This window comes from Stenella coeruleoalba (assembly GCF_951394435.1).
Source record: "Stenella coeruleoalba genome assembly, chromosome: 15".
NCBI classification, from domain to species: domain Eukaryota; kingdom Metazoa; phylum Chordata; class Mammalia; order Artiodactyla; family Delphinidae; genus Stenella; species Stenella coeruleoalba.
In genome coordinates, this window is record NC_137161.1 from 54,504,865 (window position 1) to 54,525,397 (window position 20,533).

The following is a 20,533-nucleotide window of genomic DNA, read 5'->3' on the forward strand; positions in this document are numbered from 1 at the left end:
TCACATCTCCTATTTCAGGCTCCCTCACCAGCAGATGCATGCTTGCCTGGGATGCCCGTGGAATGCTGGCAGTCTTCACATTTGTTTTCCTTTCTTTTTTTTTCTTTTTCTTTTTCTTTTTTTTTTTTTTTTGCGGTACGCGGGCCTCTCACTGTTGTGGCCTCTCCCGTTGCGGAGCACAGGCTCCGGACGCGCGGGCTCAGCGGCCATGGCTCACGGGCCCAGCCGCTCCGCGGCATGTGGGATCTTCCCGGACCGGGGCACGAACCCGTGTCCCCTGCATCGGCAGGCAGCCTCTCAACCACTACGCCACCAGGGAAGCCCTGGTTTTCCTTTCTTTCGTTTCCTTACCTTTCCACAGTTCAGTTGAATGCATAACCCGTGAGTGAGATTACAGTGTGACTCCTTAGAATTGGAGTTTTGAGCTTCCCGTGGAAAGAATCACGCCTGCATCCTGGAATGCCGTCTTATCCCACAGGCTCCCTGAGTGGGAGTAGGGAACCCTCCACTGCCCATCAAGATCTAGAGTAGCAGATGGGAACCTCACAATCCTGGAGTGTGTCTCATGTGGACTCAGCTGCTGGCAGGTGAATGACTTGCATCTTACAAACGATAAAGTGTTGATGGTGCCCAGTGAAATTCTAGACAGCAGAGTAACCCAAAGAAAGCTCTGTTTCTTCCTCAGACGTGGCCCACAGTAAGCCCTGTCATTAGCAAACACTCATTAAGCATTTACTTTGTGCTTGGCAAACAGACAATTGTTTAGTGAATACTTTATTATTCTATTGTCATTCATTTTAAATATCCCTATATAAAAACCTGATTTAGATAGACATCATCTATAGCTGAAATTCCTGCATCCAGGTAGGGCTGGCTGTTTGCTTTAGAGAACGTATCCCATTGTGTGTTTCCTGGGTAGAAGAAGGAGTATGTTAAAAAGGTAACGTTTGATCCAGATGGTTAGAGTAACAGTTTGTTAGTGCTTGGATTTAATCACCTCAGTTCATCTTACTAGTTATAAACTGCTCAAGGATATTAAGTGTATGACTGTGTTGTTACAGGAAAGCAGAAGTATGGCACAGTCCTGTCTTCTGTACCTTTATTCAAATGTATTTTAGGGTTTGATTAGCAGCTGTATCCTAATGTGTTACCTTGGACATTAAAAGCATCGAATATCAGGGTCTATCTGCTCCTCCAAGATAGTCTGTGTCTATGGCGACATCTCTCTGTGCTCATGAATTCCGGGTGGTCCTCAGCTTCTCTGGAGTCCCCGACCTATCTGTCCACTTGCCTCTTGGATAGTTTCATTTGGAGGTTCCATAGCCACACCTAACTCAATGTGGCCAAAATGAGCCTCTTATCTTTCCCAAATCTTTTTCTGATGCTTCTGAACTTGGTCATTGGTAGCACCATTCAATCAATAACTTATAACAGATTTGTGAGTTGATCTTGACTTTTTGGCTTCTTTCAGTTTCTTTTTTTTAAGTCATCCCTACCCATATATATCTTCCAGTCATTCAACAAGTCCTGTCAATTCTATTTATAAAGTATTTACCAAATCCTTCCTTTCCATTATACCCTCACTGCCATGTCTTCATTTGTGCAAACCCTCATCATCTTTTGGCCTGAAATATAACAAAAGAGTCTTTAATGGACCTCCCTGCTTCCAGTGGTCCATTCCCACACTCCAAATGGAGTGGCTTTTCTGACACTGGCAGTTCTACTTTCCTGTGGAGGAATGGAGTCTAAACCCCTTAGAATGATATACAGGCCTTTCATTATCTGACCTGTTCCTGCTTTTCCAACCTGGACATTCACCCTGTCCATCAACTCACACAGTCACACGTCTGTTCCTTTGCATAAGTTGTTTCCTCTGGTTAAAATGCCTTTCTCCCATGACTATGTTGAACAAACTCTTATGTATCCTTTAAAACCCAATCTAAGCATCACCATCGTAATGAATTATCTGAAATCTGCCTTCCACCCTTAGGCAGAGCAAGAAGCTTCCTCTACCAAGCAGAGACATAGCACACTTTACTCTGTGCCACTTATTCCAGTATTTATACGCTATTTTGTATGATAACATTTGTTTGTATCTGCCTTCTTCAGTAGACTTATTGAACTTTGTATCTCCAGGCCTGACAAAGGTTTCAGAATTCACGTATGGAATTCAGTGGGCATTCGAGTACATATTGTTAAAAGAATGTCAATCAATTATATTTTTGATGACATTCTTAGATAGGAAGACATCTTCATCCTTACAATTGGAAAGGAAAAAAAAATTAAACTAACCAAACATCTAGTGTCAGAGAATTCATATTTATTTTAGCACTCAGTGTTTAAATTGCATTTCTGACAGGCTGGCCCACCAGCTATGCTTCATGAAAGATCATGAGGCCCGGGGAAGAGGTGTATTCATCTCAGCATTGGGGTATTTTGCTTTTCTGCAAAGTGAAGGGATCTGGGGACTCCTTTGCAGGCTGGCCATGTCCTGTGCAATCCCAACTGTGTCTAGAGATGCTAGCAGGGATGGAGAGTGTCATCGGGACTTGGTGGGAAGTTGGCTTGCATCAGAAGCACATAGGGGAAGGGAAGGAATATAGAACTAAGGAAGAAAGCTTTCGGTGACCAAGGCAACCACTCTCCCCATCTCTGTCTTCCTCTGGGCCAAACAGACTCTTGTTTCTGCTTATCTGTCTCCCCCTCCTTCCTCCCAGTTCTTTTTAGAGATCACCTCTCTCTACTTCTTTACCTCTCTATGGAAAGACAATGGTCTTTCGTACTTATCAGACTCTATCCGATCTTCCAAGTCCAGCTGTTGGAGCTCACCACTCCATCCTTTCCCAATTCCAAAAGTCTTTCTAGGAAAGACTCTGATTTGACCAGCCTTTCCATTCCCTAAACTCTAAAGTTAAAGGACACCCTCAAGCATGTGAGATTTCTACCCCCATTCTATCCTGGGACCAGACCAAATCAAGTCAGTGGAATTAGTAATTCTGTTGTGTCTCCTTGTTTCCTTTGTAAGGTGAGAGGATTTGAGGCAAAGAGTGATCAGTAATGTTTTATGCCCTTTTGTTCTCCACACTGTTTATCCAATTTCCAGTTTAGGCAATTCAAGGGGAAATTATCCTACAGAAGGCAGCATGATCATGTAGGGATATCTCCAAGCAAACCTCTCCCATCTTTACCGTGTCCCTGCTGATGTAACCTACAGAAATACCGAAAATAACATATGTCCCCCTCCCCTTTGTAAGGGAGGAAAAGTCTTTCCTTCTACCCATCTTAGGTTCTCCGACTGGGGCCCTGTATAATGGACTGACAAAAGATAGATTAACAAGAGAAAAGCGTACACATTTATTTAATGTAAGTTTTATGTGACACCAGAGGCCTTCCTAAGGAGATGAGGACTTGAAGAAGCCTGAGCATTTTATATAAGGTTTGATAAAAGAGTGGACAGTCATGGGGGAAAAATGATAGGACAAAAGGGTATGAGCTAAGGGTAGAAAACCAGGGGAACTTGGAAAAGCCTGTTCATTTGGAGTCCTCTCCCATCCCTCCATCTTGGGAGAAAAGGACTTATCACCTGACAGCTCATGACCTGCTTCAAGGGACGTGAGGGAAAGGTCAGAGAGGAAATCCTTCCTGCACCTGCCATTTCTCAAATTTCTTTTGTTTAAAATATCCGAAATGCCAAGATGCCATATTTTGGAGTAGTATGTCTTGAGCCCCATCTCTATCTCCCCTAATCTCCTGCCCCAGAACACCTTGTAATATCTGAAAGAAAAATTCCCCTCCTGTCTCTTAGCTCTCACAGTTCTTAACCTGCATCTTATTCCTGGTTCTACCTACTTGTCTGCCCTGTGTTCCGGTTATTAGTGAGCATACATCCCCCTCTGAGGTTCTTTGCTGGTAGGTTTTGTAGCCCGACAGTGCAAATCAGATGGCTTGTCCTCAATGAGTTTTTGAATAAAACAAAAGCAGGAAGCTGAACCATTAATAATATATAATAAATAAATAATTTTAAATGAATAATAAATCCTAGCAATCCAAGTATCTTGTCTGCGGCATCTGCCCAATTTACTCCCCCATTTCATTGCAAGGTTTATTTCCTACATAAAATCTGCTACTAAAATGTCTCATTCTCTTGTTTGTTGCCTGTCTTCCCAATAGACTGTAAGCTCCATGAGGAATAGGACTCTGTCCATCTTGTTTACCTAACATAGTATTGAAAACAATCTTTGTAGAAATAAACAATGACCAACCAAATAAGAAGAAGCAAAATCTACAAACCTTGCTATAGCAAGGGAGTCAGCCACCACCACGCCACTCGTGTTTTGGCAGAAGCTCAAAGGTGGGCAGAGAGTGGGAAAGCTCTATATGGGGGAAAAAAGAAGGTTTCAGGGATGCCTTGACTGGGGGGAGGTTTGCCCTGGGGGAGCTGGAGGTGGACCAAGGAGTAGCAGGACCTTTTCTGTGCCTGGTGAGGGGTGCATATTTTGTTTTCTCTGGTTGGTCCTAAGTTGGCAGTGGGAACAAAAATCAGAGGTGTCCATTATTTACCAAGCTGAGGTTGGTTTTGAGCCGACTGTTAAAGGGGTTTTTGTTGGGCTTCCTGAATTGATTTGTTATTGCTGGTGGGCTGACTTCCTACAGGTGTGATCTGTAGTTAGCAGCCTGGCTTCCTGGGCTGTTGGCTGTAGGTGTGAGTTGGTTTCCTGGACTCAGTGCTGAAGATTTGGGGTCCGAGTTCTATTTGTATCTATGGCCTGGTTGTTTTCCATTTGTATATTCAGTCTCTCTTTGTCGATAGGAGGGAGGAAAGGAGGGAGGGAAGGAGGGAGAACAGACTATTATCCAGATTTCATTCTGAACACTTCAGGTCAAGGAGCGACTCATCCCAGAGCCCACATGGTGGCTGCTTTCAGGAGCGCCCACCCTTAAATCACATCCCATAGTCCAAAGCTGGACCCCAGTGAAGAAGAAAGAGACTCTTTTCTTGTCCATGGGCCAAACAAGAGCCAAGGCTTTTGAGGAGGCACTTAAAGAATTTTCAGTTTGCAGTTGTGCAGAAGCTGTTGTTTAGGTAATTTGACAATGACTTTAGTGTAAAAGGCAATTAAGACAAAATGAGCCACTAGCCTCTCAGGTTAAATAAACTCAGATTTGAGTTGCTCCCCATTACCACCTCTGTTTGCGATGTTTGAGCTCTTTTATGCTAATTTAGTGTGCAATAGTGTGGTGGCCCAATTGGGCCAGGTGGATGGAAGAGGGAACCAATCCAGAGAGAGGAAATAGTTGGCCGCAAATTGTTCCTAGGGTGAGATGGGTTCTTTTTTTTTTTTTTGCGCGGTACGCGGGCCTCTCACTGTCGCGGCCTCTCCCGCCACGGAGCACAGGCTCTGGACGTGCGCAGGCTCAGCGGCCATGGCTCACGGGCCCAGCCGCTCTGTGGCATGTGGGATCTTCCTGGACCTGGGCACGAACCTGTGTCCCCTGCATCGGCAGGCAGACTCCCAACCACTGCGCCACCAGGGAAGCCCGAGATGGGTTCTTTTTTATACCACTATTGGGAATATGGATTAGTATAAAAGTCCAGGATCCTGGTTCCTTACGTCTAAAAAGCTAAAAATGGTGCCCACTTTTTGACTCATCAGTTTAACTTCTAGATATTTACCCTGATATGTGGAACAGAAGACAAGCTCATGACGTTATGGACAAAGATGTTCAGTTTAGTGTTATTTAACGTAGAGTAGAAAGAAAGCCTGCATCACAGTGGCATACCAGAATTGATGTTATCATTCTTTTTTATTATGGCAGAAAATCTTCATGTTACTTTGCAAAGCACAAAACTAGTATAAGGCAGTTTGTATGATGCAATGTCTACTGTGTGCTTATGATTTTTTAGTTGCATGTGCAATGAAAAATGTCTGAGGTGGGGCTTCCCTGGTGGCGCAGTGGTTGAGAGTCCGCCTGCCGATGCAGGGGACGCAGGTTCGTGCCCCGGTCCGGGAAGATCCCACATGCCGCGGAGCAGCTGGGCCCGTGAGCCATGGCCACTGAGCCTGCGCGTCCGGAGCCTGTGCTCCGCAACGGGAGAGGCCACAGCAGTGAGAGGCCCGCGTACCGCAAAAAAAAAAAAAAAATGTCTGAGGTGGACAGGTTTGCAACAAAATATCACACGTGGCTCTCTTTGAGTGGTAAAATATGAGTGACGTCTTTTTCCTGTGCTTGTCCAATTTTTTAAAACTTTCCACAGTAAGCATACATTGGTTTTATAATTACAGAAAACATTGAAAACAATACTTGCTTGTTGTAATGCTGTTAAAGAATTCAGTGATGTGCTTAATACACGCCACCTCAAGGATAAAATTATGTGTACATGCCAAATTCTAGGAGAAAGAGTGGATGTTCAGTTGCAGTAAGTCTGTTTCTTGCTCAAAGAAAGTCTGCTAAGCTTCATTAAAGAAGGTCGTTCAGCCAGTCCTAGTTTAAAGTTGTAAGGTGAACCATTCTATAGAGCAGCCTTCTAAAATGTGCCCAGGTGATTCATGGATTTATCTATTGGGAAGTGTGGTCATTTACCAGCAACCAATGTTGAGCTAATGGGATCCATTTAGGAATATAACCACAACAAGTCCACCATAAATCGTGCGCTCTCCCATCTGAATATGCTTCATTAAGCTCACCTTTCCTGATGCCGTTGGATTATTGGATGTCAGGACGAAGAAAATCATTAGGTCCCACTGTTCTAATCCTACAAAGCACCAATGTGGTTGCTATGTAATTTTATTTTTTTCAGATAGAACCTGCTTTGTGCCTTTCTACGGGAAAATATTTTCAAACTGGTAAAGAAGTAATATTACTGTATTGTGAGGCATATCTCAGTAGGTCATTACCATAAATTCTAGCAGAAAGGATAATCTGTGTCACAGTTTACTTCAAGGATAAGATTGATTTTTATAAAAATCTTTAGTGCATTGAGGCTTAGCAGTTTTTTTTCGTATGAAGAATCAATTAGATACTGGAGTTTTCCAGAAATGTTAGGTGAGTATAAGCCAAACCTTGATGTCTTTTTAAAAAAGATTTTATCATTCAACATTTGAAGAGAAAAGGCAGTTTCTGGGTGAGGAAAATGATATTGGCACAATGGCAGTTGTCACCACTCACATGGCCAGGGGTGTCCACCATTTTCTTACATTTATATCTCTTTGGAAAATAGACAAATACGTGAAAAAGCAAAGAAGAAAATAATAAGCACCTATATTTCTACCACCAAGAACTGCCATTTTGAATGATTTTTTCCAAGTATGTGTATCTGTATACCTGTGTATCTACATGTGTGTAGATGTACACACACATGTGCACACATACACTTTAAAAATGGAATACACATTCTCTTACAGTCAAAACACGCCATATATATGTGTGTGTATGTGTATATATATGTACTTGTGTTTATATAAAAATATAAATGTATATCTTTAAAGGTTTTAAAGAGGTTTTACATATATAAACTTTAAAAAGTATATGCATATGTGTATATACGCATACACATATATATACATACAATGAAAACATTTATATTGTGTGTATATATGCATGTGTGCATTTATATATATATCTTAAAAATTTTACATATATTAACACACACATTACCTTTTATAAAAATATAAAAGCAATATATATAAATGTTCTCTTAAAAGGAGAACTAGAGTTCTCTCAACTTGGGCCATCTACATGAGTCTCCTGTCCCTTTCCCCAGAGATAATGCTATTATGCATCTTGTGCCATTCTTCTAGGCCAGGGATCAGCACAGCAAACTTTCTGTAAGAGGCTCGATAGTAAATATTTTAGGCTTTGCGGGCCATTGTGTCTCTGTTACAGTCACTCAGCTCTGCAGTTGGAGAGCAAAAGCCGTCATCATCAGTGTGTAAATAAACAGACATAGCTGTGTTCCAATAAAACTTCACTCATCGACGCTGAAATTTGAATTTCCTGCTTTTCCTCTTTCCTAAAATATTTGTCTCAATTTTTCTAAACTTTAAAATATAAAAATCATTTTCAGCTAGTGGGCTGTACAAAAACAGGCAGTGGCTGTACTTGGCCCTGGGGCTGTAATAGGTCAGCCCCAGTTCTGCTTCTTCTTCTATACCTCCATAGATATTTCCGTATCTACAGATAATAATATCTATAATATTATTTCATTTGTGAATTTTCTTTATAAATGGTATCCTAGTGCATGAATCATCTAAACCGTATATTTTTATCTCAGCAAAATTTTTACTAAAAAATATATATAGTTGTACTATGTAGTATGTATAGATACGCCATCACTATCTGTACATGTATATGTCTGTCTAGCTATAGAATATTCCCCCACAGCTTTAGTCAGTCCTTTTCACTGCTACATAGTATTCCATCATAGGATATATCCTATTTTTATGCCATTGGGTATTTTTCATTTTTTTCCTATTACAAGCAGTGGTACAATTATATCCATGAATATTTGTGCATACGTTTTGTCAGGGCGGACATTAGAAGCAGAATTGCTTGGTTATGAGGAGTGCACCTTTTGCATTTTAATAGACACCAATGAGTTTCCAGAGGGACAATACCAATTCACCCTCCTCCCCAGGGAGACTGTCCGTCATTCTTGGTTTGGGGGTTTCATCCATTGCTGTTTGCCTTTTGGAGCGGGAACAAGCAAACAGCCTCAGCTCTGGACCATCTTGTCTTGTCACCACAGATGCTAGTGTGGACCTTTAAGTCCCTTTGGGTGAGTACAGATACTGTTCTAACTCTTCACCGGGGCACTTACACACGAGAATAGCAATTTATATCAATAACCAGGTTGGGCAGCATCTGCCAGGGCTGTCACACTCTGTGATTAAATGGCCACATGTGCCAGGGAACACGGGGACGATGGTGTTGTAATTAGGGTTTGCTCTCTTTCCACCCATCACCCCCACCATCCTTAACTTCAAATAACCTTGCTTTTGTGAACTGATTTGTGAATCAAATTACTCCACTGAGACTGCTAGTTTCTGCTGTGATAATAATATTTTATATTGGTATATCTTTACAACTACACAGGGTTCTGGTTAAGCAAAAGTCTAGAAACCTTTTGCCATTTTTACCTGAGGCTGTTAGAAACCATGTCCAGAGGATAATATATGGTTACATTAGAAGTTACCTGTTAATCAGGGAGTGTAGTGTATTTTGCACTACATCCTCACCGTGAAAGAAAATTTTACTTAATGTTATCTTAGCAGCCCTTCGATGCCGCTGCCCCCAAGAAAAGCAGGCAGAGAAAACACACATAAACTTTTCTTAAGTCCACAAGGAGCAAGTTAAACACTATATGAATGCAATATTAAAAACACCCTAATGCATAGAAGAAGGGAAAAAAAAACCCTCCTCATTGTGTTACTGGTGTGACAGAGATCAGTGATGGTTATGTAAGGACTTGGCATGTTCCAAAAAAACCCTGGAAATATTGCCGCGAGATGTGGAGCTGTAATAAATGTGAAAATAAATATTTGAAAGATTTATTAGCATTTTAAAATTTACTTACCCATATATAAAAGCCTTTAACAAAAATAAACTATCCAAGAAGTTGACACAGGAAACCAATGATTATTTCACTGTTAATCAAATGTAGTATATCTGTATGAAATTCTCTAACACATTTAGATCCTTCCCATTCAATGAACAGTTGCTTGAAGAAGCAAGGCGATCTTGGTGCATGTAGCTTGCAGTTCTGAATGTGAAGAAAAAGAAGAAACAAGACTCACTTCTCCAACCAATAGATTGTTTGGTCTCTAACCAAAGCTACAGCTTAGACTGGGAATAGCTAAGCTGGGAGTAGCTACAATCTTGTGTAACTCATTTCATTTAATAAGAAAAAGCATATATCTGTGAGGACTTTTGGGAAAAAAATAGGAAATTTACTTTGATTCCACTATTATCCAAGGTAGATACATTTTAGAAGGTGTCTCTAAAGTTCAACAGGATACAATATGTATTTTCGTCCTCGAAGCAGGCTCAAACGTCAGAGCATCCTCATTTACTACATAATGTGTAAGAAGAATTGAGATCGTAAGGCTTTAACCACTGAAAAAAAAAGTACAACGGCTTCTGGGAGGAAACGCCAAGGAAAGCTTAGCAGCAGCGCTGGGGGAAGGGAGTCGTGGGGGTCTTCCATCTTTTACTAGTATTTGTATGTGAAGTAGCATATTGGAAGTCATAAATACTGTCCCGTGGACGTTGTGAATAATGCAGGAGTAGTGTAAGTAATTGGAAGTGCTTATATCCTGCCTTTAGACATTTCACCGCTCCTGAGTTAAAACTGGTTGTCAAGTGTGGACGCGGAGGACCGTGCAAGGTGCCCTATTCTGTCATGTGGTACATATTTAATGCTTGAAAGAACAAGGGAAGGGGACACGTTCAGGAGAGAGAGGGGGGGAGAGAAGTGAGGTACCGCCGCCAGCTCGGTGCTTAGCAAAGCGCTTTGGGAGGCGCGGAGGCGGGACCCACGCAGCCTCGGCGGCATCCACCGCCTTCCGGGGGCTGCAAGACTTTGCAAAAACATTAGGCGTCCAATTTGGCCAGTGTTTTTGGCGCGGAGGCCAAGGCCGCGCGGGCAGCTGGGCTTGGGCGCAGCAGCGTCCTCGACACCTCGGTGGCCTCCCTTTGTGTGCGTCCCCGCGTTGATTGCCTCCGCGCTCGGGCTGCTCGCTCTCTCTCCCAGCGCGTTCTGCACCTGCTGGCGGCAGTGTCAGGCTGCCAGGCAGCCGGGGCGAGCACAGGCACGGCGGCGCACGACAGATGACTGGAGTCATTTACATTGCTAGCACGTGGCTGCCGTTTGCTGTTGCCTCGGACTTCTCCAGTGTTCTCCCAGGGAGGATACAGGAGGCACTTTGCAGCCGACAATGAAATCTTGGCAGCTAATTGCAGTCGTGGGAGATGCCCTTCAGGTAAGGCGAGAGAAGACGCTGTAAACACTGTCAGGGAGGGAAGGGGAGACCGAGAGCGAGAGCCGGATGGGGAGGAGGCAGCGTCTGCAGAGGCTTCCTGAAGCCCACTGACTCGCGGGAGGGGGTGGAAGAGGGACTGGGACCAGGGGCGGGCGAAAGGGGGGAGGAGTGTGCAAATTGACATTTTGGGCTGCCTGTGGCAGAGGAGCCGCCGTCAGCCGCTGTCCGACGTTCACGCAGAGAGGGTGGCGGCGTGTGCGCCTCCGGGGCTGCTGATTAGAATAGGGACTTGGCGGCGGATGGAAGCCGGGCGCACCGAAGCCGCGATGGAAGGCTGCGGATGCCTTTGCCGCGCGTGAATGAGACACGGTACGTAAGGCCAGCCCCGGGGACCCGGGAGGCTGGGCTCTGGCGCGCCCGGGGCGCACCCAGGGGCGCCGATCGCCTGGAGAGGGCGAGGGGCGTTGGGAGCGACTGGGGAGTCCAGAGATGAATGGATTTTCTGGACCGAGTAGAAGTTAGTGGGGAACTTCATTGCCCATGCTCATTGGCTCCGTTTAACTTTACTTCCAGAGATGAATAAGCGTTTATAAGAAACGGTGTACAAGTCCCAATAGGCTAACAGGGGTTTTGCAAGAGCTGCGCGGTTCTTCAAATGCGAGGTTTCTGAAATGACTGGCCAGATGGGCAGTGCATTGGGAAAGTTGGCAGGCTCACGATCCGAGGGGGCATGTGTGTGCGTGTGGGGGGGGATGTATTTCATGTTTGTGCAGACGTGTCTACTGTGCTAGTTGCACTGGGGTACTCTTATCTCCTCTGCTTTTCTTGATTCCCAGGGAAGAGAGAGTAAATTGACAATACCAGAAAGGCTTTGACTTAAGAAATAGTCTCTGGACCATTTTATTGAATGAAACAAGAGTCATCCTTCTTGAGAGATCAAATGGGGGAGATGTACCTTGCCTTCCAAAGTGATGGAATTAGCTGTCAGGCATTTAAAAAACGTGCAAAATGTTGAATACGACATTTATCAGCCTAGGAGGATCACCTAGAAGCCTCAGTCTCAGCCAGTCCCTCTAGCCATTATTTTCAGATTAGGATGAAACTGGTGGTGTTACTTATTTCTGTTGACGCAAGAGATGAGGCCCTCCTCCACTTAAGAGGGGCCCAGAGGGAATTCTGAATCCAAAAGTTTTGTTGGCAAAATCATCTTAGTGAAATATTCATTAAATTACCTTTTAAAAGAGTCACTTTCCAAGTTTAAAAAAAAAAAGAGTCACTTTCCGAGTATCTTTAGATATTTCATAATTTACTCATTGTTTATATGGCTTTAATTTTGGTCACATGGAAATGAACGTGGTTTTGTAATGGAAGAAGTCAAAAATGATTGCGTAATCCTTTTGGGGGGGGGTAGCTGGGTAGTAAATGTCTGGTTTAAGACTGTCAAATCTTTCTCAACTGTGGTTCCTATTTTTGATCCAAATGTATCTTCGGAAATCCAAAGGGGCGTGAATGTAGATGTGTTTGTGATACGGAGTAACTTGTCTTTGTGGTTTGCTGTGATTAAGTTTGCAGAGGGTTGTTCTTCAAGTAAGTAAACTAAAGTCGGTCGGTGACAGCTGTTTACCACTGCCGGTCGCAGGCAATGCGGGCAGCAGTCACGATTTTCTTATAAGAAGCAGGATTTTTCAACTCCAATCTGCCCACTCACACTCTCCACACACGCTGATGCTTCCTCTGTATTAGAATACTTGCAGATTATTATGAAGAGAAAATTGCTTCTCTGAAGAGTTGGAGGAAGTATAACCTATGGGGAAAGGTTTCTTCTCGCCCTTTCTTAATCACCCTTCTTTTTCCTTCCTCCCTCCCTCCCTCCCTCCCTCCCTCTCCCCTTCCCTCCCTCCCTTCCTCCCTCCCTTCCTCCCTCCCCCTCCCCCCTCCCCCCTCCCTTTCTTCCACATTTCTTTCTCTCTCTCCAACCCCTTTTCTCTCCCCATCCACCTGTATTTCTTTCCTTCTGCCTTTTCTTAGTTTCATACCTGGAACACAGAAAATTTTTCAGGTATTTTCTCCTACTACATTTTTTTTTTTTTTTTTTTTTACATTTTTATCTTAACAAATCTTTTGCACCCTGAAGGATAATGAGCATCTGGTTTTTCTTTTTCTTTTTTTGTATTCTCTGCTCATATACAAGAATTAATATCAGGCAATCCATTATACACTAACCTTATTTAAAAAGTGAATATTCAAACTTTTCTTGTCGTTTCATTTTAACCAAGCAAATAGACCCCTGGAGAACGCCTTTACTTTACATGAACAGAGCTGAATCTTTTCTCTGTCATCATCAAGTGATAGATTTTTACAACTGTGCACTTTGACTCATAACTTTATGGGGCTAAGCATATTTTTACATTGGTCTCTTGTAAACTTGCCCCTCAAACTTCTATTTTCTCCATTACCTGACTTTAGTTTAGAATCTGGATTCATTTTAAGTCTGTATTTACTTAAACTTAGTAGGAATAGCCATCAGCCTTGACTTATGGGCCAGCTTTTTAAAGTATCACAAAAATAATATATTTCTTTTTTCCATTTCTGTTTCTCTCTCCCATAAGTATGACACAAAAGCTGAAGTAGATTTCAGGCAAAGGGCTTTTGGTGACGATTGCCTTCCTCTAAATTATAGCTGTGAGATGTTGAGACTCTATGGGCGTATTCTGAGAACATTCCATGAGAATCAGAGTATGTATTCCTCTGTTTAATTACAGAGAACCTGGTTGGGTGAGTCAGTCTGGAGCCAAATAACTATTACAATGTCCAGTGAAAGACAGTTTTGGTCTTGTTTTCTGGCTAAACTTATAATTTTCATATTACATTTTGAGCAAAGTTGCAGGACCAGAGGAATGGAGCGTGGTCCAAAAGAGGAAGGACATTTATGAAATAATAATAAAACCTTATTATTATTAATTAAACCTTTATTTATGTTTCATTTTTAGCTATATTTTTTAAATGTCACATGTGTTAGTCTTCAAGTTATCACCGTAAGTTCTTTGAGAGTAATTCTAATGGGATTAAAATGAAAGTCTTTTTATGAGACTTTAATCCCCATCCTGTGTTGATTTTTCTGACAAACATAAAAATAAATAGGGAAGTAAAACATGGACCCTTAAAGATTTTTGCACCGTAGACTTTATTTGGTTGTAGATCTGAAACCTTCAGGATGTGATAACATATTCGATCTTTGTACATATTTGTGGGTGGACGTCTTTGTCCTTCTGTCTGTTTTCCTTCATTTTCACGCAGAGTTGAGTGTTTACATATATCATGAGCAATAGTAAACAGGGGCAGATAAAGGCATGAAGAATTTTTTAATTATGCATTTTAAGTTATTTGAATTAAATCATATATAACAAAATCTCGGTCCTGTCGACTTGCTATTCCTGTTGCTCCCACCCCCCATCCTGTTCGCATGGCACTAAAAGAAAGAAAGAGTCTTTAAAAGTCAGCTTTTTAACACACGGTGCTCTACTTGGAAATCTTTATAGTTAATTATTCAGTTACAATAATTTCCCAAACAGTTTTCAAGAGTATTTTTTTATTAATAGATACAAAGTTCATATGAAAAGTTGTGTGCCCTGTGTGTGTGTGTGCACGCGTGTGCACATGTGCCCAAAACACTGAAACAGCTTGTGTCAGCTATAGCAACTCATTCTTGATTCAGCAAAACTAGGTTATGAATTCAAGCAATTAAAAATGACAAAAAGCCCAATTTCACTGCCTAGATTAATACACTTCCAATTTTTCCTGCTCCATAAAAATTTCAAAGTGTTCTTTCTGGTTAGGTGTTTGCATAACCTATGGGGTATCGGAAGGTCCCCATTTCACATTTGCTTATGATGTCTGAATACTTTGATGTAGCATATGTAAATAGGATCAATAGGATGTTCTTAATACAATTTTGTATTTGCAACTTCTCGTGAAATTTCAGTTGGGTTTAAAGGAAAAGCAAGAACAGTTGTTGGTTCCCTAACATTAATGGGTGGCGAACAATCCTTCAGCTAGTTCAAACCTCTGGCAGGCCAGGGAAGACTTTTCGAAAAGTGATATAATTGTAGCAGAAATAGTGCATCCACCTTCTAAGGATGGCAGTGAGAGTTTTCTTTTCTTATGCAATGGTGGGCACATTTATTACTTTTTCTCTAGTTTTATAAAAGTGAAGTCTGGAATTCTGGATTCATGTTTATCTAATTAGCCAAAGTTCACTGTTCTTTAAAACGGGCCTTTTAACTTACAGAGTGATTAGTGGTCACAATTATCCACCTTGAATTCCCTGCAGTTTGGGGAATTGCAGAGTTGGCTAGTTGGTTAAATTTTCTAGACTGGTTGGATAGACCTTAATCTCACAAAGAGCGCAGAAAATCAGGAGCTCTGTTTCCCTCACACTATGAACTCAACGCAGAAAAACAGCAACAACCAAGTGGGTTGAGGTGCCCTCTATGCCCGGTGTTGGCTTTGGAAAGAGGACCTGTTAAGGATCATGTGTTGGGAAGGCCTCCACCAGCCTTGCTTTTTCCTCTTCATGATAATTCTTCATCTGCATTTGCTACACGATATATTTCTCTGTTGTTTAATTGAAATATCTGCTTGTGAGGAAATCCAGTTGCTTGTTTGCTAAAGGGATGAAAGTACCAGTTGTGTCTATTATATTCTTATTTGCATGTATAAATAGAGACTTTCCATTCTTATTAGACTGATGAGCATGATGACGATGAGGATGTGATAGCGCATCAGCAGTAACGGGGATAACAATACAGAAATGCTCACCTCCACCTGGGCCCTCACTGCCTCTGTATGTCAGGCACTGGACTGGGGGTTCTAACATATTTTCTGTGGTCCTTACCACCACTCTGCAAGGTAGGTATTGCCATGCCTAGTTTAGAGATGGGGAAGCAACCTTCAAGACTTTTTATAATTAGAATATGCAATTTGAATCCAGATTTTTCTGGCTTTAATAGAAGAAGATACCACTGAATTGTACTAATCCGAATTTAGGAAGATATACAAAATGGATACTCAACTGATGCCCTAGGCCCGTGATTCTCAACCAGGAGCAATTCTTTTTCACTCCCATCCCCTCCAAGGACAACATTTGGCCACATATTGGAGAGATTTTTGATTGTCACATTTAGGTGAGGGCTGCCACTGACATCTATTGTGTAGAGACCAGGGATGCACAGGACAGCCCCCTCCCCGAAAACAACAAAGAATTGCCTGGCCCGTAATGCCCGTAGTGCTGAGGCTGAGAAATCCTGCCCTAGGCAATATCAGTGATGCTACGACTGATATACACATGGCCCGATTTTTCAAGAAAGTGGATGAGTGAATTTCAGTTATTAAACTTTTAAAATCTCCGATTGGATACTGTGAATAGGATCATGCTGCAAAATCAGAAGGTCTGTATTTTTTTACAATTTGACTTTAAAATTTTATAGCTGCCTACTCTGAGCATCTTTCCTTATAAATACGACACGGGTCATTGTGATTGAATTACCTCCTTTTCCCTGATGTACTCAGTGTTACCTCCGACAACTGCTCTAAAATGAGATTGCTTTCTATGGTACTGATGTCAAGAGAAGAGAAATGCAACATCACTAAATGAGTCATGCAACAGTAATTCTGAGAACCTTCCTGCTTCCCCTTGGTATTCAAGCACTGTTATTTTCTCCTTATCTTCAAAGGTTTGGCACATAGGTTTATTTGCCTATTTATCTAATAAACACTTAGTGTTTTACATGTGCCGAGTTCTATTATAAATGCTTTAAAATATTAATTCATTTAATTCCTAAGAGAAGCCCACATGGTTGATATTGTTATTATCTACTTTTTACAGAGGAGAGAGAGAACCAAGGCCCAGAGAAGTTGAGTAATTTGCCCAAGGTCAGACAGCTTCTAAGTGGCAGAGCTGGGATTTACACACCAGTCTCTGCTCCTAACCGCTTTGTCATGCTCTTTAATAATTTGAGTTTCTAACTGTGCAGAAGCACAGTTGTTACAGCAGCATCTTCCTTTGAGTTTTGAAACAAAAGACATTTTTCGTTTCATTTCCGGTTAAGAAAACTAACAACCATTTTTGAATGAGAGTGAATGATAACGCGCACAGCTTTATTTTTCACTATTCAAATACTTCTGAACGTGCACTTTTCCAGGGTCAGTAGGACTTGTGAGTTCTCTTTATTTGTTATTTATTAATACTACTGAAAACAATAGTATTCAGAAGGACATACTTAGAGGATGAATGGTCTCTTCGAGAAACTTCACTTTTTGTTTTCCTGGCACTTTAAAGTTTTTCTAGGGGGACTTCCCTTGTGGTCCAGTGGTTAAGACTCTGCGTTCCCAACGCACGGGGCCCAGATTCGATCCCTGGTCAGGGAACTAGATACCGCATGCCGCAACGAAAGACCCCACATGCCGCAAAGAAGACCCCACATGCCGCAGAGAAGATCCCACATGCCGCAACTAAGACCCGGCATAGCCAAATAAATAAATAAATATTAAAAAAAAAATTTCTGTGGAGTCCAGTATAGTCCATACCAAGTGGGATGTGGTGGATGTGGGCACATTGATTTCCAACTTGATCTTGCTGAAGCCAATCCGCCTTTCCTCATTTAGACCGTGGGAATGACCAAGTCCATTTCTTGCTCTGTTGAATTTCCACCATGTAGTTAAAACCTATGAAGAGAAAAACAATTTGAGTAGATGTTTAAATAGCAGTGCCAATTTGACACACTTTATTCTACATTAGAAGAAACAGTCTTGCAGTTCTACAATTAAACGTACCTACACCAATGGTTCAGAAAGCCAAGACGGGAGTAGAGAACCTCAATCGATTTAAGTTGAATGAATGAATACATGGATGGAAGAATTTATGTATTAAGAAGTTTCTTGTCAAGGGCATATATGGGTGTGTACTTTAAAAGGAAGCATCTTGCATCTTGAATGCAAATACTGGAGGAAGAGGAGGTGGTGGCAACGGGAACCACTGATCTGACAGAGTCAGTTCTATGCCAGCTGCCTCCTCAGGCTTCTCACCCAAACTTCCCATGACTCGGGTGTTGGTACATAGCTCACTATGCATTGCCCCACATAAAGCTCGAAGATGCTGAGCCGCAAGAATGGGCTGCAGTTTACATGAGGCAAGGCACAGATTTATGGATATGAGGGAGGAAGCCAGCAATGCCAAAGCCATGGAAAGGGGCTCTTGGGCCACCCTCCCCCAGCCCCGGAACATTCCAGGAACTGAGCTGGAGGTAGAAACCATTACAGTCCTTCCTGTATATTTCGGGCCCAGTGAACTCACATTTACACGTAGACAGTGAGGAGTGAATCCTGTTTCAGAACTGTCAAAAGACTCACGTTGCATCCATTATCGTCACATTTCTGTTTTTAATGTAGTTCGTCGAATTGGCTTTTGTGCAATACCTATTCCATCCAAGAGTTGATTCAGGAAATGGTTTAAAATTAAACCAGAATTTGTTGTTCAGTGGTAAATAAGCGGGGATAAACTCATGTAGCTAAGACTACCCAATAAGGTTCCTTAAGTGTGGTCTATTAGTCTACAGTGCTAAAATACATACATCTTGGTTAATTGACTAAAAGAAGAAAACAATAGGAAACTGGATTTAAAAGAGCCATTTTCATTCCATATCCAGCGGAATTGGTTTCTAACATATTTCCACATTTAATGTGAATCTGCTTTTTAAAATAAAGACAACTGGTGGTAAACTTTGTGTGCCATTAAGAGTGCATCCAGCAAGGGGAAAATGGGTTTCTGCTGAGTCCCTATTACAAAGTTTTCCCAGAGAGGTAGAAATATAGAGGGTCATCAATGTTATAAGTGGTTCAGGCTTCAACTTCTGCTGCTAATAGAAAAGAAACCAGGCTTTGTTGTAATGTACTAGCAAACTGCTCAACATAGAGAATTATACATCATTATCATGAGTACTGATCCTGTCTATTGTTTGTGTGAGCCATACATTATGTTAACTTCTGATATACATTATTGAACTGAGTACTCCCAGCAACTTTATGAGACAGGTGTTCTTATGAAGCTCATTTTTCATAAGGGGAGACTGAGACTTGATGTGATTTTTCTAGGGTTACCAACTGCTAGTGAGTTGGATTAGTAGTCACATTTGAAATTTTATGACTTCAAAGACTATTTCCACCCTCCTTTTGACTCAAAGCCATAGGAATCTTTGTTCTTACAGTGGTGAAAAATGAATCTGACATAGACCAGATTTGGTTAACCCTAGGGAGGCCCTGCGATCCTTTAATTAGGACTAACCTCCTTATAATCTTGATGGTATATGTAGATGGATGGACGGATGGGTGGATGAGTGGATGGATGGATTCATAGAATGACCAACTAATGACCCAGAAGGAAAATTGGCAAAGAGCGTGTATATAGTTTTCAGAAGGATAAATACCAACAAGTGTGTGAAAATATGTTCATATATACATATACATGTATATATTTGGGTGTGTATTTGTATATATACGTGAAAAGTTTCATCTGTATATATCAATGTTTCATATATCGTGCTGGAAAACAGTTGCACACTGTTGGAGAGAGTGTGGAATGGTACATTCTTCTGTGGACGACAATTTGGAAATTTTTATTTAAAAACAAAGTGCGTATCCATTGGCCCAGCATTTCCACCTCTAGGGTTTATGTTGCTCAAGTTTCCAAAGATGGTTGACAGCAGCACAGTGGGAAGAAAAACTGGAGCAAACGAAATGCCTAACAATGGAGGATTGGATGCCAGGAAGCATTCAGGGAGTGAAGTGGATCTTCATGGACCTGAAACGGTGTCTGCGGCGCTGCAAGCGAAGAGTCCAAGCTTCAGACACGTGTTAGGAAAACCTTGTTAGGAAACACACCTACACAGGCAAACGTCTTCTATACATGGAGAAATTGTAACAGATAACTAAAGGGCTGAGGAGGGGGGTGACCTTTGTGGTGACTATGGAACTTGACTGGGAAGGGAGCAGGGGAGAAATGAAAGTTTTTCTTTTAAGGTTATGCAAGAAAATCGGTTCTAGAGACCTGCTGTGCTTCATCGTGCCTAGAGTTAGCAACATGGTATTGTACCCTGAAAAATTTGTTAAGAGGATAGATAGAGCTCATGTTAAGTGTTCTTATAGTGCACACACGCACGCACACCACACACACACCACACACAGGCACACACACACACACAGACACACACACACACAGGCACACACACACCAGACTCAAGGAAACCTTTGGAGTGATGGATGTGTTTATTACTTTGGTTGTGGTGATGGTATCACAGGTGGATGCATATATATCCAAACTCATCAGATTGTTCACGTGAGACGTGCAGGGTTTTTTGTATATCAATTACACCGCAATGAAGCTGTTAAAAAAGATTACACCTTTCTTCCTTTTTATCTTCAACAAGCATACACTACTTTGGTAATAAAAAATACTTTAGTTAGAAAAAAAGAGCTTCAATTTTGCAAACAAGCTCTGATCA

General features: G+C 41.8%; 1 protein-coding gene across 2 annotated transcripts in view; it reads left to right on the forward strand.

Annotated features, from left to right (window-relative positions):
- Positions 1 to 10,934: 10,934 nt before the first annotated feature.
- RBFOX1 (RNA binding fox-1 homolog 1) overlaps positions 10,935 to 20,533 on the forward strand; it is a gene marked incomplete at both ends in the record, with an annotated part of 1,077,914 nt that continues 1,068,315 nt past the window's right edge. For both annotated transcript variants that reach the window (XM_079944057.1, XM_079944063.1), the window contains one exon: positions 10,935 to 10,979. In XM_079944057.1, the coding sequence (XP_079800183.1) occupies positions 10,935 to 10,979 (45 nt within the window). The remainder of the gene's footprint in view (positions 10,980 to 20,533) is intronic.